General features: G+C 36.6%; 1 protein-coding gene across 2 annotated transcripts in view; it reads right to left on the reverse strand.

Moving 5' to 3' along the window:
- VPS41 (VPS41 subunit of HOPS complex) overlaps positions 1-16,834 on the reverse strand; it is a 161,762-nt gene that overhangs the window by 17,310 nt on the left and 127,618 nt on the right. For both annotated transcript variants that reach the window (XM_079151749.1, XM_079151750.1), the window contains 7 exons: positions 16,631-16,723; positions 12,634-12,761; positions 10,604-10,748; positions 8,739-8,780; positions 8,123-8,173; positions 5,763-5,900; positions 744-798 (listed from right to left, as the gene is read on the reverse strand). In XM_079151749.1, coding sequence (XP_079007875.1) covers positions 744-798; positions 5,763-5,900; positions 8,123-8,173; positions 8,739-8,780; positions 10,604-10,748; positions 12,634-12,761; positions 16,631-16,723 — 652 coding nt within the window. The remainder of the gene's footprint in view (positions 1-743; positions 799-5,762; positions 5,901-8,122; positions 8,174-8,738; positions 8,781-10,603; positions 10,749-12,633; positions 12,762-16,630; positions 16,724-16,834) is intronic.

A 16,834-nucleotide genomic window follows, 5' to 3' on the forward strand; every position in this document is an offset into this window, starting at 1 on the left:
TAAAAGGAAACAGAATATCTAGATCATTTTTCAACAAAAACCTGAGGAACCAATAGTAGTGAGTGTTGTGTGAGAGAAAGACGTGAAGTGGTACAACACCAGAGGAGTGGGAGGAAAGTGATGTTGGAGAAACAGCTCACGTGAACTCTGTTCTAAGTCACCAATTCCTGCACAGAGTTTAGCTGTGAACCTTTTCGTAAAACCTGCATTGCCCTAATGCATTCTGGAGGAACATGAATAGAGGAGAAGTTCTGTGTCTTGGTGTGCAGGGCACAAGAGCTATGATACTTGTAGAGGTGGGAACCTGAAGAACAGGGACAAATGACAGATCTACAGTCTGTTAAAAAGTTCTCCTTTCACTCTAAAACTCCATATTCAATTGCATTTCCTCTAATTATTTAGGATATGGGTTTTGAAAATGAAGATTTTTTTTTTTTTACCATTATAACAGTAATAGGAAAAACTGTCAACCTATCTAAAATTTTAATCTATGTTGTGGTGTGACGGTTTTGCTTGTTTTATTGTTTCTTGTTTATTATACATTGCTAGTATTCTTTCAATAGCTTTTTTCCCTAACTTCTTTCTATTGTACCATAAAAATTTTTTTCATATATCAAATTCTTCTACAAAGTAGGCCTGAGCGTCTGTTATTTTGTTCTATTATGTCCATTCATATACAATTTACATCAAGTTGTCACTCCATTTCTTTGCTTATGAGATCAAAATGAACAAAAGCTACTTACTCAGGAGATACACTGTCTCTTCTACAAAGTTTCTCTGCTGACAAATCTCAAGAGCCTTTAATTAGAGTAAAAAAATGTCACTATGGACTACCAGACAAAAATAAATATTAATAGTCACTTAAACTTATAAACTTGAAAGAATTTTTCCACTGCTTTTCTTTAGTAACAAAATAAACAAACAAAACACAAATCTCCCAGGGTCTTGCTGGCAGCAGTACTCATATGCCTCTTGGAGTTATTGAATACTACACAATTTCACTGACAAAACATCTGAAGTTTTCTATGAGCAAACACAGAAAGCATGATGCTGAAAGAAAAAGACTATTCCTAGTAAGCTTTTCCTATGCTACTTTAGGTTTCTGTTTTTTTAATTTTTAAAAATTTTTACAGACTGCATTTTGATTCATTGTATACAAATGGGGTACATTTCTTTTCTGTGGTTGTGAAGGATGGTTTCTTTAAGCACTGCTTCCCATCAAATCTATAAGTCATTTGTTTAACTTGTTTCCTGTCTTTAGAATGCAAGTTCCAGGAAAGGTGTTCATTGTTACTTTCTCATAGTATTGAGCTTACCTCATGTCAACTAAATATTTGTTGCCTAAATGAATTAATGGAAGTTATTGCTGTTCATACTATTTAAAACAGAACTCAGCTCAAGAATCTGTCCAAAATGAGAGAGAAAAACATATCTGATGATGAACAAGAAGGATCAAAAACGAGGAGATGAAGAAATAGGGTCTACACAGATAACAGTATTTCCATGTGCTGGGTGCTAGAGGGCTGAGTTAGAGATAACAAAGGTGATGATAATAATGGAAATGTTACTGAGTACCTGTGAGAAGGGGGCAGAAAGGAGGAGGCTTCATAGGAGCTGAGGCAGCATGAATATACCCATGGGAACTCGGGGTATGGGGGAGAGTGACAAATGCAACCACATGTTATTCCCTGACTAGCAGAATATGAAGGGAGAGCCATATGTATGAAGAAGGGACACTGAATTCATGTGGTTCCATTCTGGAAAACTCCAGAGAAGAGGTAGCTTCTTGCACCAGGTGCAGTTCAACAGGGAAACTTACTTCATAGCCCTCCTATGAAACCTTCTCACTGTGCAGCTATGCTCATACCCAGAGCCCAGGGCCTTCTGGTATCCTCGAAGGCATCCACAGCTCTCCCTGCACTCCTAGAGCAGGTTCCTTTCTTCTGCTTATCGCTCCAATGTGTCCCCTTTGCTGAAATGTTTCCCCACTTTCCCACTTTCCACCCTGGTCAGACAAATATTCCTATGGCCCTCACATCAGGTCAGTTCCTAGGCATGTACTCTAAGCATGGCTTCTCAATTCTTTACCACCAGGACAACTGACTACTCCCTGAATCATTCATTTAATTTCCCTCCCCTGGGATCATGTGTGCTCTAAGTCCTATGGTGTGCACAATGCCTGGCCCATAGGGGATGTGCAAAATATATTTTTAAAAAGTGAGCGGGCAGTAAAGGTTTCAGGAGCAAGTTTACTGGGTTGCATACTTAAAGTGGTTATTTAAAACAACCAGCCAAGGGTGTTTTATAAACAAGAATCCAGGAAATAAAAAGAACAGTTCAAGTTAATTAGCTCTTTCTGTTCAGTGATCTATCTTGGGAAATAACAGCAGGAGCTAGTCTTGATATTTTGATTTTTGACTTAAAATTTTTCTGTAGGTGATGTATTTTAAACAAGCTAAAGGGTAGGGGGAAAAAACTGATCATAGAGATTCATGTAGCAGAAAAAGGAAAACAAATGGAAAAAACAAGCATCACCTTACTTAGGAACATCCTAAGAAACGAGGATGGTATTTTAAGGTACACATACCACTTAAATAAGAAGTGAGAATAACTGAAGGTTACAATGAGGAGGAAACATATAATTCAATGACTCACAGTATTCCTTTCAAAATTAGGCAGAGAACACTAGTTGTCCTCCAGTATCTCATTTCTTCCATAGTAATGATTTCTTACATGGGAGTGTGACAATTCGGACTTAGAAAAAACACCTCCCAGCCTCCCCAGCTAGGAGAATGTGCTTGTTTCAAATCACAAAGAGAGTTTGCAGCTCAAAACCTTGCCCAAGTTGTCCTAAACAATAGCCACTTGTTCTATGTGGTTATTTAAATATTAATTGATTAAATTAAAATTTGGGTGTCAGGGGCACCAGTCACATTTTAAATACTTAATAGTGATGTGTGGCTAGTGGAAGCCAAGTTGGACAAAGTAGATTACAGAATATTTCCATCTCTACTGACCATTTCATGGAAAATAATGCCAAAATTCATTTATACTATTATCAAAAGTGAAAATTCATGCAGGGAAATGTCTGAAGGCAAGCTGAAGTTATCAGTGGATTGAATTCAAGAAGATGTGTATCATCAAATTTAAAGATAATCTGAAATTTAAATTTCACAGATTATTAAATGTTTTATGATTAGGAGAGCATTTAAATTCTTCCCTTCACAAATGATAAGAGAATCTGAAAATATCTAGAAATTTTAAGTACCAAAAATAAGTATTTCTTGTACACAGAATTTTTCTATTAATATTGTGCAGCAAAAGAGCATGTTTTCTTATTTTAGATTCTTGAATGTTTCTGGACCATAGTGCTCCCTCTGGAGGAAAGAGTAGGGAATCTAAGAATTCCAAAGTGAGAGGCAAAAGAACACACAAAGGCACTGTATTTCACTACAAGATCATCACCATGTGTTAATATACCTTTGTGAGTATTCTGTGCATCCTAATCTTGTACCAAAGATAGTTTGGTAATATATGATTTTTAAGTAATACCAGAATTTTTTTGTTTTTTTTGTTTTTTTTAAAGAAAAAGCTTCTATATACTGGTCATACCCCACTATCTCGCAAAAAATTTTGCCATAAAAACTGCGATGATTATGTGGTGAAAACTTGTAAAGCGAGAGTAATAGTAAAATAAAGGTGAAAATGTAGAAAACTGACAAAAATTGAGCAAAAAAAAAATGATGTAAAAGTAATATTTTAACACTCCCTTTTCTGATTTGGTATAAAGGTAAGGGAGTCAGAAATCTGAGAGTCATAATAGAAGCTTATCAACTATAAAATAATGACTTCTACCTAGTCTTGACCCTGTAATCTTTTATTCAATCTTCAAATCCTTTTTAGTAAAAAAATCTATGAACTTTGTTTCTCAGCTTATTCCTCCAAATTCACAAATACTGCCACCTTGTGAGTACTATTAGATATGAAAGAGATCATAATTTCAGGTAAAAGTCTGTCAACTTATAAAGCTGATGCTCTGCTTTTAACTACAATCAAATCAGATTTGCAAAATTAGGACTAGTGCCCGATAATCACATCCAGTACATACAGAAGGGTCAGACTGGCAGTTTAAAAGACTATTTTTCATGACATTTTCAATATTAAGGCATACCCAAGTTGTAATTTGAATTAACATTTTAAACATGAAAGATGATTCCTCATCATAGTAGAAAGCATATGGGGCCTGAAGTTTAAAGATCCAGGTTCCACGTATTACTTCCTAGCTCTGGGTTTTGGGCTGTTTCTTTTAGCTGAAGACTCGTCATGTTATGTATAAAACAATTCTATCCATCCAGCAGCACTTTTGTAGAGGTTAAAGGCAACAAAGCACCTGAAAGCACAGCAGATGTTATGAAGCATGATGTTTTTATTGTTATTTTAAAAATTGATGTAGATGTTTTAAATTCCTACAAATTATCTGTCCTCAGAGTGAACAATTCCATAAAAAACTTTTGATTAATTTTTGAATTGAAGAGATGTGGTAATTTTAAATCCCAAATCTCATCCATGGAAACACTTGGCCCCTAAAGGGCTTTTGATGTGCTATCAGTGTGCCTACAAAGTTCTGGCTAAATACTACTAATTTAGGACTTCAACCAATTCAAAACAAAGTTGACCTGAATTCTCCAATTCTCCAGGATTTCAACCAGCTGTCAATTTGCCTAAGAGGAAGAAATCTTTTTTTTTTTTTTTTTTTTTTGTGGGAGGGGAGAGTGTCAGGATCAAGCTTTTAATTTTATATTCAGGAGAAAAAGAGACTATACTTGCTATGATTCTCTCTTTAGACAAAACAGGCAAACCTATATTGCATGTCCTCACTCACTACTAGCATGCTTGTGACCCTTTTAATTGGGAATCTACTCTGTTACTCATGAATTGGTACACATGGTAACTTTTTCATGTTATAGGTCAACACAAATAGAAATAGTTTCTAAAATGATTAAGTGTATACAGAATTCTTATTTCTAAGAAAAGAGAAATGATATCCTTTATATATGTCATGAATATCTCCTTTAAGACTGCTTTGGGTACCTGGATAAGAGTAGAGTAATATAAAATACACAGGTTTGCCACAATGGATTCTGACAAAAAATTCTCTCTAATGAAAACATCCTAATAACCTATAACATTAAAGCCCTTTCAGAGACTTCTATAAATGCAGATTATTGACTTTATTCTTTTACCAAAAGTAATAAGACAAACTCCTTACCATCAAAGAATTTATAGGTGAATGGGAAAGATATAATTATAACAACATAGCTTAGTGAAATATAGAAATAGAGGTGGATGTTTAGAACAGATGTGTAGGAGCTAAGCTACCAGTTTTGGCTTATCAAACTGGATTCCTGACTGAAGCAAGTGCTTCTGACTTTGGACATAAGCAGCTCTGACTTCCCAGCTCTGACACCAAGGTGCCACCCTAATCCTGCAACACAGACTCAGACTCTTAATTTCACTTTAGTGTGATGGTTACTGAGTTCTGGAATAGACATTAAACCTTTATTCCAATTAAGCCTGTCACATAAATGCTTCAGCTCCTCACTAAAATCTAATTTGAAAGGATTTGTTCTCATCAGAACAGCCCAGCAAAACTTAAGCTTGGGCAGCAACAGTCTTTCCCTTGAACGGGGATGTACAAAAATGACAAATGGCTTAGCAATGATAACTTCTGAAGTGTACAAGTCAAGGAGTCTGTGCCTTACCTTTTCAAGTGGGCAATGGGTACTATCTCGGAGAAAGGGTAGTAAGTTTGGTCGATCATATTCAGCATAAAGACTGATCTGTTTTTCATGGTAGCGCTGTCCCTTATGATGGTCTCTCTTGAAGAGTTTATGCAAATACTAAAAGGAACAAAGACAAGCCATGAAAATTAAAATAAGAAAAACACAATACTAGTCAACATTGCTACTTTGTTATAAATAGCTTCCACAGAGAGGTGGGAGAGAAGTAGTGTTTAGGAAAAAAAAACCCAGATGATTGAGGAGTGGGAAGAAGATGCCTCCTAGTGAGCAAGGAGAGTCTCATACTTCTAGAAGCTTCCTCAGTGAATTGGCTCTGCCACTGACAACCTTGTGACCTTAAGTAAGCTCCCTCAACCCACAAGAGAGCTTACTGGGTTGCTGTGAAGATTAAACGAGATACCATTTGTAAATCACTCAGAACCATGCCTGGCATATGCTAAACACTACAGAAATGTTAGTAACAGCATCTGTTAATATCATTGTCATTATCTGCTTCACCTCAGATATAAGATACTTGATTAGTATTCTTTCTAGAAGATAAAAATTCTCTTTTATGTAAAGGAGTAGAGTCACAGAACAAGAATATGCTCTTTTAAACCCCATTAGTAAGAGCAAAATTAACTCCCATTCATTCCTCATCTCCCCTTTTTGAGTCTCAGTAAGATCTGTGGTTGTAATGAAACACTGCCTATATTGCTGATATCAAAAAACAAAAAATAAAAATCAAGAGTACAGGGGTTCTGAACCAATTTTCAAAACCGATTGCTTACCCTAGTTGTCTGGAAAAGTGAACTTAAAAGGAAGCAAATAATTCACTTTTACTTACATGCAAGATTGTCTATCAATATAGTACTTAGAAATCAGAAATAAATTTTCAATGTTTAATAAAGTTTAAATAAAAAGCCCACAACCCACTGGAGGCAGAAGACTCAATCACACCAATCACACAAAGGGCAGTTACACCTAGAGTGGAGGTAACCAGGTGAGTTGGTTCATAATTGACACAGACCATCAGTCTGCCCCTAAAGCTGTGACTATAAATGAGTGAGCTGATGACTGATATTTGGTGTTTACATAACCATGACATATGTATGCACCTAGAGAAACCACTCCCTGGGCTAATGGTTTACATCTCCTTAAGTAAGGCAAGAAGGGCAGGTTGAGAGTAGCCAGATTAAAATCATCTCCAGGACTGGGGTCTGATGAGGAGAACTGCCAGGCACTGGCACTAGGGTCAGTGTATGTGGGCTGGGATAGCTGGTGCTGTTTCCCAGAAGCAAAAATAGGAAAGGAAGGCTCTGTCATGTGTGCTGAGCCAAATGTATAGACCTGTATCATCTGGCCAGGAAGATGAACCATTTTAATGTGGATTCTTCCACCATTTCACCAATGCACTGATTATACTGTCACACAGCCACTGCCCACAAACCTATTTCATGGCTTAAGAAAGTCAAAAATCATTGCTTTATAAACAAATTTCCAAGGTGGCCAGCAAAGTGAAGCTCTGTTTGGATAAACAAATAATCTTGAGATTTCTGATTGTGAACAATATAGCAATAGCATCTGTACAACTCCTGAGCCAAAGAAAACAAAAGCAAAAAACATACCTTACATTTCTATTCTGTCTTGAAGAGTTCCAATGTATATAACTGACTTTTGAATGAAAGATGTTGTTCCCCAGGCCTCTTCCTGGGGTGCAAGAAGACAGGCAAAGACACTTACTATGTTTGATGCCTGTGGTCCTACTGAAAGCTTTTGTAATTTTTTAAAGGATACAGAAAATATCTTCTCCTTTAATGATGCAAAGCACGGAATACAAGTAGTCCCCAAAGAAATCTACACTAACAGGTCTAATACTACAAACACCAAGGCCGCACAAGAAAGGTGAGATTAGTTATTGTTGGGGTGAGAGACAAGAAATGAGGCCCTGCCCCATTCTGGGTCAGAATGGTTGTGTGCTATTTCCTTAGCAGGAAAACTTGGTTTCTATGTTTCACCTCCTGCTTTTGCTGTACTTCAGTATATTTAAAGGAAATTAAAGAGGGAAGGAGCTTACTCCTAGGCACAGTGGGGTAACAGAAATTAATATAACTTTTCTTTAAAACTCAATTCAATTGTAAGTCAAAGTTCAAGAGCCTGTTCTGCATTAACCCTAGTCCTGGATTCAAAGCATATCACCACATTTGAGTAATTTCAGAGTATCATCTGCTGTCAAACCTCCAGTTTAGGTATTAACCTCATAAAGAGTTCTCCCACCAACACTGAAAGGTGTTCCACTTCATTATTCAATCAAAAGGGGAAAAGAAGACTACAATGCTCACCACATGCTGTAACTCTGGTCTGTCTTCTAACTCTTCCACTACCTTTTTAATCTAAGGAAAAAAAGAAAATTCATTAACAGAGTTATAAGGACACAAACCCAGCTGCAAAATTATCTGATAAACACTTCTCATTCTTATACCTAAAACGGTCTAGACACTCATCTAGTAACCCACTATGATGCGGGGAGGTAGTTTGTTCCCTGGCTGGAACTCATGCTGAGGCTTGATTCCCCAATGTAACAGTATGGAAAGGTGGTGGAGCCCAGTGTGAGTGCCTGGGCATGACTGCCACAGTAAAGGGATTAATGCGGCCTCTCTAATTGTTATTAAAGAGCAAGAGTGGCCCTTTCCGGTGATTTTGCTGCTTCTCATGCATTTGACTTTGCTCTCCCACAAGGGCACTGCTGGAATCTTGCATGTGCTGTCTCCCACTATGTGACACCTTGTGCCAGCTCAGGACTCTGCGTGTGAAAAGGCATTCATTGAATGCAGCCCCTTGACCTTGGACCAGAATTAGAAGCCCAAATGAACTTCTTTATAATTTACCCAGTCTTTTGTCACTATTATTAACAAATGGACTTATACATATAAAAAAATCATACAAAAAGCCACTCACTGAAATTTTATCTTCGTTGTCCAAGAGCATGTCAACAGCTTTCTGAAATACAAAATAATAACCATAGTCACTGAAATCTGCCACATAAGAACACTAAACACAACATAGTGTACATACTACCATAGTAAAGGTGAAGGGCTTATTTTTTGTATTTAAGGAACACTTAGCTTTACAATGGCCCTTATGTAAAATGATAACTGTAGAGGAATGCCTTTTCAAATGTCTCAATCCGAGGCCTATGTATTCTGTATACTAATAAAATGGTGCCTTGATGCAACTTACCAAACACAAAATATCCCAACATATTCTAGTCCCCTTGACATCTCAAATATCTTCACAAACTTTCATATGACTCTCAGGAGTGAGAACATCTCGCTATCAAATCCACAAAAATGAACTCTTCTTAGTATCTGAAAATTGCCAATGTCTCCCTATGAGATTTCACAGATATAAGGGGTTGGTCTTACATGGAGAAGAGGGTAAGAGTTGAAAAAAGAATAAGATATCTAAAGTTTCATACTGTATAAAGGTTATGGAATTTTAGAATTTACTTTAGCCACCTTTAACATATATGAAACAAATGAGTTTGTGACAAGTGAGTGAGAAGAAAGGCCACCAGACTGAGCCTCATGGAGAATACCCAGGTCCTGTTCTTCGATCTGCTACTACCTAGCTGTCCAAACTTTATTTTGTTCTCTGAAATATAAGGGTGTTAGAATAGATTATTCCTAAGGTCTCTTCTAATTAGAAAACTCTGATTCCTTAATTTTGACTGGGACTCTTGAATAGCAATTACTTTCAGCCTCTTTCATCTTTTCCCACATCTCTAGATGCAAAATGAGGCTACAAAGACACCTGGGATGGGTGGGCACGAGGGAAGACTGGGTATGGGGAAAATGTAATTAATTTTTATATAAGCATGTCATCCTCTTAATCATCCTCTGCCAGAGAAACAGAGTCCCTCGACCTGAACTTCATTCTACTAGGTTTGTAGTCTCTATAGACTTGACTCAGTATAAAAAATGGACTTTTTTTCTTTTCAGAAAAAGAGGTATATATAGGTCTTATCTCAATAAGATTAAGTTTGTAGAGATTAATATAGCACATAATACCCTAAATACAGAAAAATATAATTGAACGCATTAAATATATAATGCATTAAATTTAAAGAGCTTTTAGAATCCCATTTTTTTCATTTATCTAAAATTTCAATTTTCAGAATGAAGTCATTGTTTCATGAACCTCATTTTTCTCATAAGCATTTCTAATTAGATTCTTTTTTACATGGGGGGCAGTTTATCACTTTATAAAAAAGTGATTATGAGCCATAAAGGATAGTCCCATCATTAGTCAAGCAAACCACTCTTCAAATGTAAGCTACAATAAATAACACATTCCACATGTCCTGGACTTGAGTATCAGTGGAAACTCCACATGCTGGATCTGTGAACATCTATGAATTAATCAATGAATAAAACAGTAGTAAATGAATCAAAATAGAAGTTCACTTTAATTCTGGGACATAGACTAAGAGGGTTAAATGAGTCAAAGTGTATGCCTCATTTGTTTCTATGAATTATACGAACTGTTTTACTAAAAAGTTACTTTATACACACACACATACATATCTTTGAGTTCTATATCAAATTAATTACAATTGCTTTTACAGAATCACCATATCAAGGAAAGGATTCCTGAATGCTGATTACTAAAATAACAACATCCAGCGAGGAGGGTCAGAGTGTTCTAAGCAAGATCAGCATATGGTCAAGCAATGTGGTTCATTCCCAATCCAGCATTTGGACAGATGTCTAATGATCATACATTTGGAGTAGGAAAAATATCAGTACTAATAAATACATTACCTCTGAATCAAAATCCATTAATAAAACTATTTTATCCTTGATAGAACTGAACAGATTATGCTTGTGTATCAGTTGGAAAACATCTTTATGTCTTAATGTTAAGTATATTTCCAGAGCATTGCCATAGTTCTTGTCATAGGTATACCTGGTAAGATAAAATTTTTTCCATTAATGTTCATCAACAGTTCTAATAAAAATACACTTGCACAGATAGTTTTATAATATTAAAAACTGAAACATATGTTCAGAAAAAAAAGAATACATTCCTTGGGATTTAACAATACATGACTAGTAAGCGCTTCTTTCTCAGACCCTTTCACCTCACTAGAATTTCAGAAAATTTATAACATTCATGAATAAAAAATTTTCATTGGGGGTTCAGCCTCAAAAGTTTTATAGAAATCCATATACCAGTCAATGGAGCTGTGATCCAGAATGAAGGACCTATTCATTTCAGAAACAGAAAAATGAGATAAAATTCTTACAAACAGTATTCAGCTGACAAATGGGTTATATTCCAAAAACTTATCTGTAAGGGGTTATATAAAATCGAAATGTTTTTCCATTGAAACGATATTTTCACATTGATTAAGTCCCTCAGCGTGCTCCTGAAAGCCAAGTGAACAAAATTATACTGTCAGTTCCTTATTCACAGTGCTACAAAATCCAAGGTGCATCTAGAACAATGTTTCTAAGAGAAAATGATTCGTGTTTCAAGTCAGAATGCCACAAACATGACTTCTTTTGTGGAAAGTCTAAAACAGTCTTTTCATGGTCCTGGACAAAGATGGGAGGGGAGAGGTCTAAGGTGGAAGGGTTTTGAAGAGAGTCTGAAGCCCACAGGAACTGTCTTCTAGACAGACCTGCACAATTCTATTTGTTTCCCTAGAGTGAGGCACCTTGAGGGTGTATCTTAGTATCATAGGCATTTGGCACACAGCCAGATCAAAATGCCCCCAAAATATGAAAAATATTAATAAGCTTCCATTTGCTGAGCCTTGACTTGATGTCTGGCACTACTCTTAGTTTGCTATTAATTCCCAAAGGGAACTGTTACCTGTGATTTTAAATATTTGGAGTATGATGTTTGAGAGACTAACTAGAAAGTCTGGGAATAACAATCCAGAGCCTGGTTCACTGGGAAACTGTTTTGCTTGTGGGGCATAACAACTGGCAGCCTTCCACCCTAACCATTGCCCAGAGTGCCCTCTCCTTTGGGAAACATCCTATCACAACTGAACAGTTTCACACACTGTCCTTACCTTGTACTTATTCTTTTGACATTTATGCAAGGTTTTGTTTTTATTAAGAGTGAGAGAAGAACGGAGGAACTTTGGATTATGTAGAAGGAAATGAGAAGGAGGCAGGGTATGAAAAATGGTGGAATGAGACAGACATCATTACCCTATGTCCATGTATGATTACACGAATGGTATGAATCTACATCGTGTACAACCATGGAAACGAAATGATGTACCCCATTTGTGTATAATGAATCAAAATGTGGTCTGTAAAAAATTTAAAAAAAAGAGTGAATGTAGGACCTGGGGTGGCTCAGTGGTAGAGCTCTTGCCTAACACATTAGGGGCACTGGGTTTGATCCTCAGCATCACATAAAATAAATAAAAAAATAAAGGTATGGTGTCCATTAAAAAAAATAAAAATAAAAAAAAGTGAATATAGGCAGGGGAGATCAGTAGAAAAAAGGGACTCGGGGTGGGAGGAGGGAAGAGGCAAAGTGTTGGGGAATGACATTGGCCAAATTATATTGACGTACTGGGTGCATACGTGAATATGTAACAAAAAAATCCCACCAGTAGGTACAACTATAATGAATCAGTAAAAATGTGGGAAAAATAAAAATGATCAACATGTTGACTACTTAAAAAATTTTTAAAAAAGGCGAATATAGGAAAATGGCATAAAAAAAGCATCTTCTCCATTCAGGGTCTGCCCAAGTCTAAAGTATGAATTTTCAAAGTAGGCTGATTTGCAAAAAAAAAAAAAAAAAATCACTAAGAAATACTCACAATTCTGCCAGGGTTTTGAGTAAAGTCTTGTTCTGACTATCTTTCTTCAGGTGGTCTCGAACTGCTTGAACTATTACTGAATTGTTGTACAGATCTCCAGGCCATTCTCGGATCAGTGTGGCAAAACCCTAACCAAAGAGGAACAGCAGAAAAAGAACAGACTCTTTAAAACAGGTGTGATACTATGATATATATAGTTTGGTTTTGGTCCATGGTTCTTGGCTCATAATTCCCTCTCCAAGGCAGATCATGGAAACAGTAGGTTAAGACCCTCCTCCCCACAGGAAGGAATGCTGAACAATCTGACCAGGCAGGCCTCACTGTGTTTCCATACTCACTATATTGGCAATCATAAAGATGCCAACGCAATGGCATCTGTCTAAAATCCCAAAGGACAGGGTTTGGAGAGCTTTCAGGAGCCAAACACTGGAAGTCAAGCTTCAGACCCTCAAAACTTGAAGGTGGTTGCCTGGAGAAGGTACGGACACTCTATGTCCCTTCCTACATGCCTCACCCTATGTATCTCTTCATCTCTTCTCTTCATGTATCCTTGTTCACATCCTTTACAATGAAAGGGTAAACACATTGGCCGGAGTTTTGTGAGCAGCTAGGACAAACTAACTGAACCTGAGGAGAGGGGGTTTATGGATGCCCCGATTTATAACCTTGGTCAGAAGAATAATTAAAATGACTGTCGGTGTGTAACTGGCAAAACAGGGGTGGGAGAGGAAATCTTGGAAACTGAGCTCTTGATCTGTGGTATCAGACATTATGTCCAAGTGGACAATGTCAGCATGAAACTGGAATAGAGGACAGCAGTTAGTGTTGGCTGCAGAACTGCTTGCTGGTGGGAAGTCTGTACATCTCTTGAGGTCACAGAAGCCTCTGTGTGGATTGGTGTGAGAGTAGAGGGAAATGGTTTGGTTTTCCAACACAAAAGTAAAATTGAATTCCAAACAGTTTCAACAATACTTAACAAGTATTTGTGCAAGAGACAGTGGTTTTATGATTAAAACTTGAGTCAAATCATCATGTGACCCAGTTATCCCACTTCTCAGCACACACCCAAAGGACTTAAAATCAGTATACTACAGTGACTTGGCCACATCAATGTTTATAGCAGCTCAATGCACAATAGCTAAAGTATGGAACCAACCTAGATGTCCTTCAACAGATAAATGAATAAAGAAAATGTGGTATATTTTCTAAATGGACGGAACTGGAGACTATCATGCTAAGTGTAATTAACCAACCCCCAAAATCCAAAGCCCCAATGTTCTCTGATATGCGGATGCTAATTCACAATAAGGGGGAGGAGACAGAAGTTCGCGGGATTAGACAAAGGGGAATGAAGGAAAGGGTGAGGAGATAGGTATTCCCAGGAAAGACAGTAGAATGAATTGGACGTAACTTTCCTATGTTCTTACATGAATACATGACTAGTTTAACTCCAAATCATGTGCAACCACACAAATGGGCAGTTATACTCCATGTATGTATAATATGTCAAAATTCAATCTATTGTCATGTATAACTAAAAAGAAAAATGAAAAACATGAATCAATAAACTTTTCATCAATATTATGACTATGGGATTCAGGGCAGCAAAAGGAAATATGGAGAATATAACTACAATAATCTCCATTTATTACTCTTGGGAAGTAGGTGGTGCCATTCATTTCTGTTCTTATTTTTATGAAATATTCAACTAGGAAAGTCACCCTATTCTTCACATAAAGTACCACTGCACAAGCCGAGTTTAGCTTTGACTTGCTCTATCCTCATTTTGGACACCTATGACATGGGTAACATTGTTAACATCTTATAGACAGTATCTAAGTCAACCACTTTCCCCACCACCTTCTAGGCACTTTAGGTCTGGGCAGTTGTGCTGCACAGCAGGCACAACTGTACATGGCAGCTCTGCACAGGACAAAGCTGCTAAATAACTTTAGGTTGTCATGTTTGTCCTCCTTCCGGTCTGGCTTCTGACCCATGTTCATGCTGAGAATTACAATTTTGGCTCAAGTCTCAATCCCTAACCCGGGCTATATCTGGATCTCAAATTTTCTGGTTCAGAGAGAAACCACAGATATCCTGATTTAATCCTGTTCTCTCCCACAGCTGATTCTTGGCCAGTAGCCTAGATGGTACCTGCCCTCCCGACTTTTAACTCTCATGTTTTATAACCCTAAATAAGGTGAAGGAGTTTACTTACTGATCCTTGACAACTTGGAGGAGAGGGGAGATTAGATAAACTCAAAAGGCAGAAAAAAGAAGTAAAAATGTCCATATTACTAGAAAAAAATTGATATTAAATAATAATACTATTAATGCTTTAATGACTTCTTTAAATTTAGTTAAATATTATTTAGAGTCAGATGTGTTGGTGCATACCTATAATCCCAGTGCCACTGGAGGCTAAGGCAGGAGAATCCCAAGTTTGAGGTCAGCTGCACCAACATAATGAGATTGTCTCACAAAAAAAAAAAAAAAAAAGTCAAAAAAGGGGCTGAGGATGTAGCTTAGTGTTAGAGGGCACCTGGGTTCAATCTCCACTACAAAATTTTAAAAAAGAAAAATCACAGAAGAATCAGGAATGTTACTTGTACTACAGTTTCATCAAATTTTGACTAAAGTAACCCCCCTAGTAAGGATGGCAAGAGACCAGAGCAACAGACCACACATTTCCCATTCAAATTGCAACCTTCCTACATGTTAGCCTCTAAAGTAATTTGACTTCAAAGAGGGTATTTAATCAGAACACAAAATTTTCCTGAATCAAAATGATTCCTTGGATTAAGCTTCTCTTTTCTTAAGACTCTGTGCAATATTTAAGATAAAAGAGTCTGTAAAGAATTACACCCCCAAAATGGCAGCTGTCAGTAGCCCTGAGACCAGAAATAATATTGTTCAAAGAAAGAAGAAAGTTTGGCTCCATGTCCCCCTTTCCCTAGCCATGCAACAGCCTCATAATACTGCCAACTTCCAATATAAAGAAAAAGGCCTACTCATATTGTGTAATAAAAGCAAGATGGCCCCACTATAAACAGAAATAAACATTTATTATATTTCACATCAGGCTTCTTCCTGCATAACTGGCTTCACACATCCTTGGATAAATGTGCTCTACCTAAGACATACTGATGAATTCAACCCAGTGAACACAATGATTAATTAGAGGACACAGCCAGTGGAGAAGAGTTATGACAGAATGAACAGAGGTATAGAACACCTCAGTGCCCACGACAGAGTAAAAGATTAAGAAGTATTCATTTAATAAAACACCACAGAAATTGTCCCACTTTTAACATGTTTATACAGTAATATTAATTAGTCCTTAATATTATGAAATAAAACCTATTTAAAACAATTCTTCTAGGTTATAAATTAATAGGCAAAGCTATAAGCATATGACTAGAAATTCTATATGTCTAGAAACATGTCATGAAGCATCATTACCTCAAAGAAAATAATATTATTTCATTTTTTAGGGAAGAAAATTGAGAAGTAAATATTTCAGAGATGTATACTCAGGGTAGGATATGATCATTAATGCTCTGTTGACAGTACATTTTCATCCACATAATGTGATCAAAATTTGTTATGAATCACTACTATTATGTGACAATTTAGCTCAAAATTTAAACATTAAGATGAAAATAATAGAAGCTAGAATACGAATTATGTGTAAGAGCTTATAAAAATAAAAAGTTAAAATTTTCTCAATGGCACTGATCTGGCAGACATCTTAAAATATTCAGAAGAAAGTATCTGCAAGTTTGAGGTCCAAGTCATGCTTATTTCTTTCAGACTCAGTCAAAAGTTTTCCAGTCATAACGTGAATCAATGGGATAATTTGGATGACATAAAATTTAAAATAATTTGAGTTGATACACATGAAAGAATTTTAACAGGATCATAAAGATAAAATTTCTATACTTCTTAACATTTTCTATTGAAAACAAGCAAATCTGATCATGTCAGAATGCCATACCTCATAATCACTTTCCAAAAACTCGTGTAAGACCATTTCATAGATGAGTGGCTTCAGAACTGGATCCCCTCTTGGCAAATAAGGACTAACAGCCTGGGGAAGGAAAGGGAAATAAGAATCCTTTAAAAGGTGGCAAAACAAAACTGTATTCCAATTATGCAGATAATCTAAAAATACAAATTTTTTTTTTTTTTTTTTGGGTAC

The sequence above is a fragment of the Sciurus vulgaris genome (assembly GCF_902686455.1).
Source record: "Sciurus vulgaris genome assembly, chromosome: 8".
NCBI lineage: Eukaryota > Metazoa > Chordata > Mammalia > Rodentia > Sciuridae > Sciurus > Sciurus vulgaris.